At 35.2% G+C, this 13,599-nt stretch overlaps 1 protein-coding gene across 2 annotated transcripts in view; it reads left to right on the top strand.

Annotated features, from left to right (window-relative positions):
* Window positions 1-13,599, top strand: part of fam189a1 (family with sequence similarity 189 member A1) — a 346,103-nt gene that overhangs the window by 291,955 nt on the left and 40,549 nt on the right. For both annotated transcript variants that reach the window (XM_031898054.1, NM_001078904.1), the window contains 1 exon segment: window positions 2,901-3,008. In XM_031898054.1, the coding sequence (XP_031753914.1) occupies window positions 2,901-3,008 (108 nt within the window).

The following is a 13,599-nucleotide window of genomic DNA, read 5'->3' as shown; positions in this document are numbered from 1 at the left end:
CAATGTACATAACATATATAAATATATTTTCCATCTCAATACCCATGTGCTATGTTAAAAAAAACCAGGGTAAAGTAATAAGAATGCGCTCAAACCACTTTAGTTTCCATGGAAACAATAACTACAATACAGGTGATTATTTTGATAATTCCAGGTAATGCTAAGAATGCTATTTTTTTGTGTTATATTTTGCCAAGCAATTATCCTTCCCTGCAGGAAAAGCAGGTGTATGTCGCTCCTACATGGTACCGAACATTTGTTTTGTGACTGGCAACGAATGAATGTTGACTGAGCTGGCTGCTATTGTGTTAGAATAAACAATAATATAACAATAGTTGTAGCAAGCAAGAAAAGCTTTTATTGGCAGGTTAATGGCTTTAGAAAATGCAGAGCTTTTAGATTGTTAATTTCAATTAATTTGCTGTTATAAACATTTGACTGAATAAGTCTGATAAATAGGTTTTGCAATTAAAAATAACAAGTTATAAAAATGTACTGTGCTTAAGACTTAGCATATTAGTTACATTTATCATATCACATGGCACAACAGATAAATGGAAATGTTGGTGAGCTGGACATTAAGTAATGAATCTCATAAAGAGACTGGCTTTACACAAACTCTTAACTGGCTGCTTGGCCAATCAATGCCTCAGTGACTCGTGGCCAGTCACAGCCACACTGACTCATGGCCAATCACAGCCTCACTGACTCATGGCTAATCACAGCCTCACTGACTCATGGCCAATCACAGCCTCACTAACTCATGGCCAATCACAGCCTCACTGACTCATGGCCAATCACAGCCTTACTGACTCATGGCCAATCACAGCCTCACTGACTCATGGCTAATCACAGCCTCACTGACTCATGGCCAATCACAGCCTCACTAACTCATGGCCAATCACAGCCTCACTGACTCATGGCCAATCACAGCCTTACTGACTCATGGCCAATCACAGCCTCACTGACTCATGGCCAATCACAGCCTCACTGACTCATGGCCAATCACAGCCTCACTGACTCATGGCCAATCACAGCCTCACTGACTCATGGCCAATCACAGCCTCACTAACTCATGGCCAATCACAGCCTCACTAACTCATGGCCAATCACAGCCTCACTAACTCATGACCAGTCATGCCTCAGTGCCTCCTGACATTGTATTGCACTTATATAAATAAACAGGCCACTAGATGAAACCCAAACAGAAATATATGCTTTGATTATACAACAGTACCATGTATCTAATACCTAACTAAGCTTACATAAATCCATATTAGTGGTAAAACAATCCAGTTGGATTCATTAAATAATGACATTTTTATCAGAGTTAAAGTAGGGTGATCCCTATTATAGAAAGACACTTCTCATTGCCTCTTTCTCTCTCACACAATCAGTCACACTACTGTCTTATAGAGCACCTGTGTTGCTGAGCTATGACCCACAGCAGAGCTGCCATGAGCATCCAGGGGGCTACCTGACAAGCACCACCTTCCCTCTTGGACTGCTGCTGCACTGCACAATAACCTTGATGCCTTTTCTTGCAGCACTATAGGATCCCGAGATTAACTTAAACCCTGTACATTGTATTTCTGACTGTGGCCTAACCATAATTTTGTTACACGCACTAACCACCTTCACTTGGCTGCCTCTCCCTGTAAGGAGAACTATTAGAGAAACTAACCTGCCCCTAGCTAGTCTTAATCAAGAAAAGCCTCAACTGTTTCAGGCCTGGGTTGGTTGTACAGGCTTATCAGTTAATGGAGGGCACACTAATCACCAATATTACAATGTAAATATGGGAATTCGGTACACAAAACCAAATCAATACATTTTATATAGATATGGTCTTGCCCAAAAATAATTATCGGCGCAGTGGTGGTATAATTGAAGATAAATTAAAATGTGTTACTTGTTTGTATATTTGTTCATATGGCAATCCAAAAGCCATAGGCTCTGACTTCCATATCTCCCTATCATGTTGGCTAGCCCCATCCACCCCTATTTTTCTTTCCTTCTGTGCTCAGGTATCTGTGCAATCTTCCACAATATTTCTCACTTCTCTCTCTCTAAAGTATAATTTAAAATCTCCTCCAAACTTGATTTGACAACAGGCTGGCAAATGGGCAAATGTCATTTTAAAAGGTGATATTAGCACCTTGTTTTGGAAAGCTTTCATGGTCTTACAGGGACAGTGAACCAAGAAATGATTAGATTATCGTTAGACTATTTATTGAGAAGGAAGGAACTTGCTTAAGAGAGGGAGCTTGCATGTAAGTATTCAGTGGAGATTAGAACACCACTGTGGCTTTATAGATGAATGTATATGTGAAATGTACAGCTGGAAAAGACTTTAATGATAGAAATGGTGCACATACCCCATTGTGCTTGCCATTCTTTTTAGTAGAAATCGGGGAGTTGGTGTTTGCTGCAGCTGCTTCATTTAACATAGCTTTATCTGTATAGCACAATGCCATTTTAAGCAAAATACAGTATGTTTGGAAATTCTGCATGTTTTAACAAAGATAGCATTTTATATAGCCAGTGTGCTCTCCACTAAATGCTTGAGTCTCTCAAAGAGTTGATTTTCTGTCAGTCATTTTTTTGGAGAGGGAAATGATTGTTCCTTGTCGGTTTTATACATATATTTTCAGTGTTTATCTTTATTGCACACGAACAACATTTCTCCAGCCACCAAATCATTTGCGACACATTGAAGACCTAAAATCGTGCTGTTAATGGGTAAAGTTCAGAACAAACAGTTCAAAATAATTAATTTTGCACTGAATAGATGCCACTGACAGCAGTTATTATCAAGCCAATTAAATATCTTTGCAGTCCTGTCACATATATTTCAAAGATTAAAAACACTCTGATGTTTTCTGTGCATCTCTTTACAGGACCTTTTATTCAGCGTGTGTGCTCTGAATATCATCTCGACTATTGTTTGTGCTTTGGCAACTGCAATGTGCTGCATGCAGATGGTTTCTACTGATGTCCTGCAGCTGGTGAGTATCCCTATCATTATACCTGAGAACACAGCATAACAATCTTCCTTGTTCAGATGACTGATAGCTATTCCCCCATGGCACATTTGTCCATTCTTATTACCTCAGTTCTGATGAATTGTCATAACCTGTAGATGCCCATGTAATGCTCCCGACATCCAATACACCTGTCCATAAAACACACAAGGTAAAACAAAATGCAAGAGAAAATCAAGCAAAATATAAAGCAGCCAAAATGGAGACTACAATTGAGAGGGGAAGAGAAAAGAGAAAAAAAAGATAACATAAGGGTACATGACAATGGCTGACAATGGAATACAGCTAATCAAAAAATAAAGTGTGATGGAGAAAAGAAGGCATTAGAAAACCCTTTTTTTTTTTTTTCTTCAAACATGCTGCATAGCTATATTACTCTGAATCAGCAAACACATAGGGGCAGATTTATCAAAATTTGAATTTAGAGCTTAATACATTAAAACCTGCCCACATTCTATTCATTCCTATGGGATTTTTAGAAACTTATTTATCAAATGGTGGGTTCTAACTTTCACCCATTGATAAATACCCTTTTAAAAATCTCATAGGAATAAATAGAACATGGGTGACTTTTTATATATTAAACTCACATTTTGATAAATCTGCCCCATAGTTTCCCACACTGGCACATAACCAATAATGCACTGCTCCCCAGAAGTCAAAACTCTCAGACTCCACCTCCAAATTTGTAATCACCACCCCTCTGTAACAATAGACTGACAGCTCTGTACAATGCACTTTGTGAAATTAAATGCTATCATCTTCTTTAACTGTAACCTGCCTCTGTTAAATAAGGTGTAATGTATTTTCTTCATGTCTGCTCCCCAGCAAGGAATGTAATGCCTGTGTTTTTTCAATTGTCACCTACTAAAGAATAGAATATCACATAGTCTTTGTCACCATCTGCTCTTTACAAAACAGAGCTTCAGCTCTTCAATAAGAAACCCCTCAGCCCTGTAAAACTTAATAAAATAGTCAGCTGTCTTCCAACTGTCACCTTACAATATGTGAAATAAGATGTCCTCTTCAAAATAGCCACTTCTCCCACTACCTCTTGTGCTCTGTGATATAGTGTCTTATCTCCGTGATAAAAATATTGTGTCCACAATTAAATAGTGTCAATTCTTGTATGTATGTATGTATGTATATCTTTATTTATAAAGCGCTACTTATGTACGCAGTGCTGTACAGTAGAATACATTAATACAAACAGGGTGTTAATTCTTCTCTAATATTTGGCCTTTCTCTGTGTAACATATTGTCAGCACTTATTTCACTGTAATTATTATTATAATTTCACATCTCTTTTTTTTCTACTACCTTACACTCTTTCCAATGGGTAACACATTCATTCTGATATTTCAGTAATTATATATTGGTATACACTGGCCTGTTCCTACAGTAGGTATCCTACCAATCTGCAAGCTGGCTAAATGCATGCCTACCATATCAGTGACTGTACACATTATGGAGAACTTTCTGTTGGCTTATTAGTTTAGATTGGCAGTTACAATGATTGTAAGAACAGCTGAAGAGGACCTGTGGCTCTATGCACTACTGTAGCAAATTATGGTGCATTGGCTCATAGACAAACTGACTGATATACATGGTATAAAAATATTAGTCAGGATTGAGGCCCCTGCATACACATACCAATGGTCGTACAAACTATGTATGTATGGCTGACTTGTATGTATAGACAGAAACAAGAGGTCCTCTGCAGTCACCTATTATAAATATATGTAGAACATTAAGGCATTCTGTGCATTAAGCTACCAATAAATGCCCTCCTAATGTGTATGTATGTATGGCTAACTTTACTAAGGTGAGCAACAGGAAATATCTTGCAAAAAATTAACATTGCATATACTTTTTAAAACAGTGGAAAAACATTTCCAAATGTTACTACTTTACCCAACATTTCATATTGTTTTCAGCCGTTGTCTGTGTTTTCTCGTTTTGTTTATGCATTAGAGCAGTGCTCCATTTATCCTGATGTTTATTTAGATACTTAGCTATGAATTCTCCTTGCCCAATCTACCTTCATTGTGTCTGCAATAATTATAATGTCTTGCTACTTCACAATGACAGTTTGGTGGTGACCAAATGAAAGTAATTTAATCATTCCTTATGGATTAGATATTTTACATTTGTTACATCTGGTTTGAAGATAGGCAATGCACAAAGGTGATTTGTATAATAACTTTAAGAGATAGATAATGTAGAGAATATTTAATCAAAATGTTATCTCTGTAATTATTACTTTACAATTAGCAGCTCTGTTCTTAATATACCGCATGCTCTAAAGCTAATTATTTTTTCAGTAGCATTTTGACCTGCATTTATCAAAGGATATCGTCAAGTTAACAAATTACACAGGGTGAGCTGTCATGCTGGTAGATGGGAATCCTTGGTGTAGCAGATGTAACGTGATAATCAAATGTTATTCGTGGTTACACGGCTCAGAAAAGATTTCAGTCTAGTCTTGTCTCCACTACTTTGCCAGCAACTGGTGCTTAGCAAACAAATTATTAAGCATTGCACCCTTGTTCAAGGTTTATTTCTGTTTATCAGTAAACATTTGCCTTATATGGCTGGAACAAATAAAAAATGACTCACTGAATCTAATAACACATTTCATCCTTTAGTGTCTGAAGGTGCCAGCATGCACCAGAGGTTTACAACATAAATAAGTGTTTCCATGGGGACAGAAAGAACTGCACAATCTTTAATGAATACAATACATAATTACCGCCTGGAGGATCTGGTCACTGGTCCCCACCTTTTACCATGTCTTCAACAGATATTTGTTATAAAGTTTACACTATACCTTTTGCAACTGGAGGAACTGATGAGCTCAAATAAAAATTGTAATACTTTAATTTTCTTTGTGTTTAATAGAAGGGATTTGTCTTTATGACTCTGCATCTAATGTTTCCTTAGTTGGTTTCCTGCAAATGTGGGAATTGCTTCCTGTGGCAAATGTTACAGGTGTCTCCATAAAAACTTGGAAGCAAATGGTATTTCAAAGAACTTTTGTTTCTTCATTTTTATTTGTTTTTACCTTGTTAAATGAAAACACTGAATATACAGCTACCAGCACAATGCTTTTCAGTAAATGTTATTTTTCACTAGTATAATATGCAATATTGCCAGGCAATGCTTCCAATAAGAGGCGTCCTCTTATGGGCAATATTTCTATGCTATAAAACCGACTGCACACATCTGTGGTTAACAACTACTAAACTAGTCACATGACATTTTGGAATGCCCAGTGAAACCTTAGATACCAAAGATTTAAAGTTTTATTCCCGACAGAATTTTGTTGGACCATATTACTTGGGGGCAGCTTAATCAAAAAACACGAAATCAAATATAATTGAGAGTATTTTTAACAGGAATAGTCAATAGTCAAACATTTGTACAAATAAACTCAATGCAAGTAAAAGCTGCCAAGTCTCCATAGAAGTCAATGGGAATTGTAGCTGAACATTTCAAGCAACTTTGTTTCCCACTTTACTAAAACATTGAAGCTTCTCATTCTCAATAATAAATGGTACAATGTGATTTTCATCACATGACTACAACTATTCTGTTTGACTTTTTGCTCATTTTTTTCCACAATCATCATCTTTTTTTTCCCATTGAACTTGAAAGTTGATAATTCTGCCTTCCTGTGTAGGCAGGGTGGTCATTTAAATGTTTCTAACCAGAAATAAATATATGTAGATGCATAGAAGCAGTAATATTAAAATATTAACTTGCAACAATTATACTTAGTATTTAATACAGCTACTCAAATGCTGTTTATTTATAACAGCTAGTGGGATCCTGCTGGATAATCATGTGTAAGGACTGTAACAGAGTCTATGTAATCCCCCATTATTGTTAAAATAAATACCCAGCAGGAAAGACATCAGTAATGTAAGTTTTCCATAAGATATTATTCTAAATTATTTGCAGTTAAACTCCTGATAGTGGTAACTGTAGACAGACTTAAGATCTGTTTATTGCAAATCACATATTGATCCCACTCACATTTCTTATACTGATGTAATTGCTTCATCTGTGGCTTTGTACTGCATTCATCCATGTTCTGTGTTAGAGTTTACTTTTACATGTTTTTAGTGCTTGTCTTCTGGCAGAATTTAATTTCTTATTATTCAACAAAATGATTTACCTTTATGAATAAAATTTGGAGTCATGACCATGCGCCAGAACTCCATTTTTATTCATCTATCAGTGTCATAAAAATAAATAAATAACCTTCAGCCAAAATAAGGCTGCATTATATTATGTACTGTTTTCTTAGCAGGTAGAGATATGTGAATTGATTCAAATAAATTAAAATGAATGATATTTCAAATGTGTATACAGAAGAGAGTTTGATGAATATTTCCCAGTACGCTGTGTATAGCTGAAACACCTGTTTGCAGAGCAAAGCTGCATGATAACAACAAGGCTTGGAATATATAAATACAGGTATCGGACCCCTTATCCGGAAACCCGTTATCCAGAAAGCTCCGAATTACGGAAAGCCTGTCTCCCATAGACTCCATTATAAGCAAATAATTCAGAATTTTAATAGGGATTTCCTTTTTCTATGTAGAAATAAAACCGTTCCTTGTAATTGATCCCAACTAAGATATAAATAATCCTTATGGATTTATGGTGAAATTCTGCTTTTCACCATTAGTGAATGTTTCTACAAAATGGCAGCAAAAGTTCACAGCAAAAGTTTTCACCGCCAGAAAAAAAAGGTACAAAGTGATTGATTGATTTCAATACATTTTGCATTAAAAAAAAATGCCTCAAAAAATGCCCATTGACCAATAGATTTTGTGTGAAAAAAACAGTATTGACTTTGATACATTTCACACAAAACAAAAGCTGTGAAAGAATGCTATTGACTTCAATGGGTTTTGCTAATTTTTCAGGATTGATTCATCGCTACTAAACGTAATTAGTTAATAATTAAGAATGACCAAAGGTAAAATTAGCAATAATTGAAGAGTTTCCTTCAAGGAATTCCGCAATGAAATGCTCCAGCTATACTTGTATATAAAAGCTGAAAGGGAGGGGCCAATAAAGGGCATCATATAAGGGAGTACTGTTAGATTTGTGAATGTTGTACAAAGGTGAACAACCACTTTAAATATCTTTACAAAATATAGAGTGACTGGGGAATAATATATTTGATACCGGAAACTTTAGTATTGTATCTACTATTTTTGTAACCTGAATATGATCATCTTAAAAGCCTCAACTTACAGAGCAGCACAAATATTGATAATCAAAACCAGTATATATATATTGCCTTCACTTATAAAGAATAAATAGGCAATATTTGCTTGTATGTCTTGTCATTTACAGAATGAAGAAACTTACATCTTGACTTCAGTGACACTTAAAACTTTTCCCAGCTCCTGTAGTTCATAGCTTATTATACTAGTCATCTAAGTAATTCATTCTGATCATATATATTAAAAAGCTTCTAAAACCTTTCTTTGTACTGTAATCTCTTTTGGTTTCCCTTTAGTAAAGAAATTCTACTTGTTTCTCCTCCTTTTCTTAAATTACATTTGAGAACACAGCATATGTAGCATTATTATGAACACTTTTAGAACTCTTACTGCTCATGCTGTGGCCTATACTAGCATTATTAGTTACTTAATCATTCAGTAATTTAACTATGTTTTACCCTAATCTTGGCCTTTCTTAACCTCCATATTCTCCTTGAAGGTTTGGCCCACTACCACCGAAGTTGGACAGGAAAAGATCATTTAGCAGAACATTTATTCAGAACATTAGTGTCACTTTGAGATAAGGAGGATTGGGGATCCACTTTGCACATATTATTCACCATTTCATGCTGGATAAATCAGTGCTTACCTCTAAACATGACAATCATGCTTAAAGAGCTCTGTCTGCCTTCATAAACCTAGTTTAATATAATACTTTAATGTGTTACTTATAAAATTTAACAAGTAGTAAACTTATTCAGTTTAAAGAGCAGTTTCTGGTCTATGCTAAATGTACCCCAAAAATAAACCCTATCTGATACTGAAGTCTTTACCATTTGCCTTGGTAATGGTAACAATAACACACAATAAAATGTGTGACCTACAGCATAATGTAATGTTAACTACTAAATAATACAGGTATGGGATCTGTTATCTGGAAATCCATTATTCAGAAAGCTCTGAATTACAGAAAGGCCATCTCCCATAGTTTACATTATAAGTAAATAATTTGAATTTTTAAAAATGATTTTCTTTTTCTCTGTAATAATAAAACAATACCTTGTACTTGATTCCAACTAAGATTTAATTAATCCTTATTGAAGTCAAAACACTCCTATTGGGTTTATTTAATGTTTAGATTATTATACAAATGTATTTGATTATTTATTTAATGTTCAAATTATATTATTATTTTAGTAGACTTAGGGGCTGATTTACTTACCCACGAACGGGTCGAAATGAGTCCGATTGCGTTTTTTTCGTAATGATCGGTATTTTGCAATTTTTTCGTATGTTTTGCGATTTTTTCGGATTCTTTACGAATTTTTCGTTACCAATACGATTTTTGCGTAAAAACGCGAGTTTTTCGTATCCATTACGAAAGTTGCGTAAAAAGTTGCGCTTTTTTCGTAGCGTTAAAACTTACGCGAAAAGTTGCGCATTTTTCGTAGCGTTAAAACTTAAAAGGTGCAAAGTTTCGCGTAAGTTTTAACGCTACGAAAAAAGCGCAACTTTTTGCGCAAGTTTTAACGCTACGAAAAAACGCCAGATTTTACGCAACTTTCGTAATGGATACGAAAAACTCGCGTTTTTACGCAAAAATCGTATTGGTAACGAAAAATTCGTAAAGAATCCGAAAAAATCGCAAAACATACGAAAAAGTCGCAAAATGTTCGTTTTCAAGTCGGAACTTTTCCAATTCGGGTCGGATTCGTGGGTTAGTAAATCAGCCCCCTAATGTATGTAGATCCAAATGATGGAAAGATCCCTTATCAGGAAAAGCTTAGGCCCCAAGCATTCTGGATAATAGATCCCATACTTGTAGATTTTAGTTCTGTAGTTGTCTGTATGCTCTTGTGCAGTAAATCGATTTAGTGCTACAATATACTTTCACCAAGAGATTGCCAATGAGAGTGGAACAGATTTTAAACTTGAACGCGTTCAGAAAGTTCTTATTTGGGATTTCTCATCTGTATGGACTGACAAGTGCTTGAAACTCCACAATAGTCAAACAAGTTTATAGGGAGTGATTATTTGTGAGAAGTTACTAACATAAAACCAAGAGTATTTACTTGTTAGTGACAAGATAATTCTAAAAAGCCTTTCCATTTCTCTGTGTGCTTGGTTACTTACAGTATGTTTTAAAAACATTAACAATGTGCAGCTATGTGGGGGGTTGCCCACTTAAATTCTTTGAAATTGTACACCAGGTTAATTGTTTGCAAGTGAGGGAGCCTGCAGCGTACATTTAAGGGGGATTTATTAACATTTGGATTTTTGTCTTTTTATTTTTTTTAAAGCATTACTTAACGCATTTCCACCAATGTCAGTCATTTATCAAAAAAATTGAATAGAATTGTCCAACGAAAACCGCTAGGGTAGAAAGCACCCTAAGGAAAAGGAACAATCTTTAAAAGCATATTGACTTCAAAAGTATTAGAATGTGTCATCATAGAACTAAAATAATGTATTTAAAAAAATATTTTTTCCTCTTTTTTAAAATTTCCTTGTTATTCCAGTTAGCCCTGGATCACCACACATTCGCTGCTTATTACTCCATTCAGAGCATTTCTTTTAAAGTTTAGTAAATAGGTATAAGTTGCACCTGTGGGAGAAACTAAATGTGCTAACTCTCTGTTACTGAGAGTGTTATCCATCTGTGCTGTCTGGTATTAAATGTTATTTGTGTTTAATTTCTTCAATTGCTCGTGGTCACTTTTTTTTCTCCTTGCAATGCAAGGCATTGGCACAACTGTTTTATATTTCATGGTATACATTATTATGCTATAGGGCTTTGGATACCACTAAAATCTTACTTAAGTCACACACGAAGAGATTTGAATGTCTTTATTACTTATTCACACTCCTTCCAATGAGGTTGAACTTTTGGAATATGTAAATACATCCCACAGACATCTGCATACAGCACATATGCACAGTACTTTATCACCAAGATAAAAAGCATCTTTAGCAATAATGTCTCTCGCAGAAAGTCTCAGTGGTGGAATAAATCAACGTAATCTATTCTGGGCCATTGCAAGTTTGCGAGGATTATTATTTCACTTTTCAAAGTCATTTTTAATAAAGAATCTTTACAATTAACTTTCCAATGAACTAATCAAGGTGGGAAAAAACATATCTATCGACAGTTACAAAAAGATTGAAAACCCATAAATTTTAAGTAATGAAGGTAGAACACTTTGCCAAAATGTAAGTATTCTTTAATTAGCCAAAATAATTGCATAGATTTTCATGTTGCTGTTTAATTTGTATACAATATTGATGGCTTGTATTTTATTGGTGCCCTTTTAGCTAACAATTTTGGCAGATCATTTATCTCATTTAAATGCAATGATCTCACTGTGAACAGTAATTAAACCTGCCAAATGTCATGGTTTGGTCTACCAAAGTGAGAAATGATGGCAAATTCAATAAAAATAAGAAAATGCCGTCAGATAGCTATACTTTCCGCTACTACACAGTCACTGTACAGGGAACCTCTGTGTCTTTCCCCAAATATTATTCCCGTGGTCCTCTCATATTGAAAATGCACAGCAATACACTGTATACAAATATGTTCAACATAAACAAATGAATATGAAATTAATTAAAACAAAGCCAAACCCAAAAGTAATGCGGTTTTCCATCTGCAATCTCTGTGCGCTCTCCCCATCCCCTAAACAACATTTATGCAGTGATTCAGTTTACTTTGTGTATAGTTGGTTTGTTATTTTGACTTTTTTATTTTTTATTTAATGAATCCCTTACAGTTATACTTGCATAAGAAGAAACTTGATGGTTGAAGGAAAGGATATTTGGTAGGCAGCTTGTGTTAGGAATGGAATGCTCCTATTCTGAAAATATTGGGTGTGCTTAATTGTTATAAAGGTTCCCTTCTTCTTCTTTAAGTATCAACTTTGAATGAGAGTTCTATTGAACTGATGTGTATAAACACTAGATATGATAGCTATATAAGAAACAAGATACTGTAATGAAAGAAATCTATTAAGCTAGCAACACTCCATTTAGCTCTACTGTACAGTATTTTGCCTTTTTCTATTCCACTTCCCAAAAAATATGAACCATGAAATAACATATTTTCCTCATATACAAACAAATCTGTAGGGACATTGCCTGTTGTTTCACTTTGGCAATTGTATGTGTCAGTGTTCATCTGATAATTCCATTAGTTTGTCAAGAAATAATATCCATATTATTTTATTTCCCTTTTGCGACTTCTCTTTATGATTTCCCTTAGCTCCTGCAAGAGAAGGGAATGTTCTCATGACACATTTATGAGGACTGCAAACAGCATTCATTGCACTAACGTAGGCATGCATTGTTGGTGGATAAAGATTGGTGAATCTGTCCTTTTATGTTACGAGTCACCAAAAAGTTAGCAAAACAGTGAAAATTTGCAAACTGTATTGAAGTCAACGGGGATTTTTTTTTACCGTGCATTGGAGTTTACAGCCATTGGAGTTTTTGGAGTTTTTGGAGTTATGGGCATTTTTTTTGTGGCAAAACCTGGGAAAAAAATTTGCTCATCAATATTGGTCAATACTTTTGGTAGCATTTTAAATGAAAGCACAAGAAATAGTTCAAATACCTGCTAAGAGTAGTGTGACCCCATGATTTCTGATGAGCAGCCCTGTAGTAGCTGCACAATGAACTTGGAGCAAATAACCAAATCTTCAGGCCTCATTTGGAAATACGAATACTTAAATCAATACAGATTTCTAAGGCAAGTCATTGAGACAGAAACATATCAAGCATGTATTTAATAATGCTATTATATCCTGTTCATTGAATATGGATAGACCCAATGAATGATTGGATATACAGACATTGCTTCCTGTGCCTTTATTTCTTTCTTTATTGAACAGGTCTTCCATATCCATTGCCACAGTAAAGGCATTCATAAAATAATTTATTGCCCACATTGAAAGATGGTGATAATAATCAACAGTAACACCTCATTTATTTTAATAGCACACATCTACCAGCCACTAAATAAAAATTTCACAGTCTCTCCCACCAGAGTAGCTGCTTGCTAGCCTGTTTGCCAACATGTAGCCGCCCTGTTGGGCTGTAATCTAGTTCTGGAAGGGTGTTCCAGATAAGGATTACATATGCATTTAATTACAGCTCTTATATGCCATAGCATTAAGGTAAATGCATTAAAGGAAGTGGTTGGGGTGATGGCCTACGGGGAGATAAGTCACCCACACTTAATCTCAGCTGCCAATTGCAACTAATCTCCCTGAAATGGCTTTTCACTGATGGACCTTTTATTATATTATCCACTAAAT

The sequence above is a fragment of the Xenopus tropicalis genome, chromosome 3, assembly GCF_000004195.4.
Source record: "Xenopus tropicalis strain Nigerian chromosome 3, UCB_Xtro_10.0, whole genome shotgun sequence".
In the NCBI taxonomy this organism is placed as follows: Eukaryota; Metazoa; Chordata; class Amphibia; order Anura; family Pipidae; genus Xenopus; species Xenopus tropicalis.
This window is presented reverse-complemented; position numbering and strand designations above follow the sequence as displayed.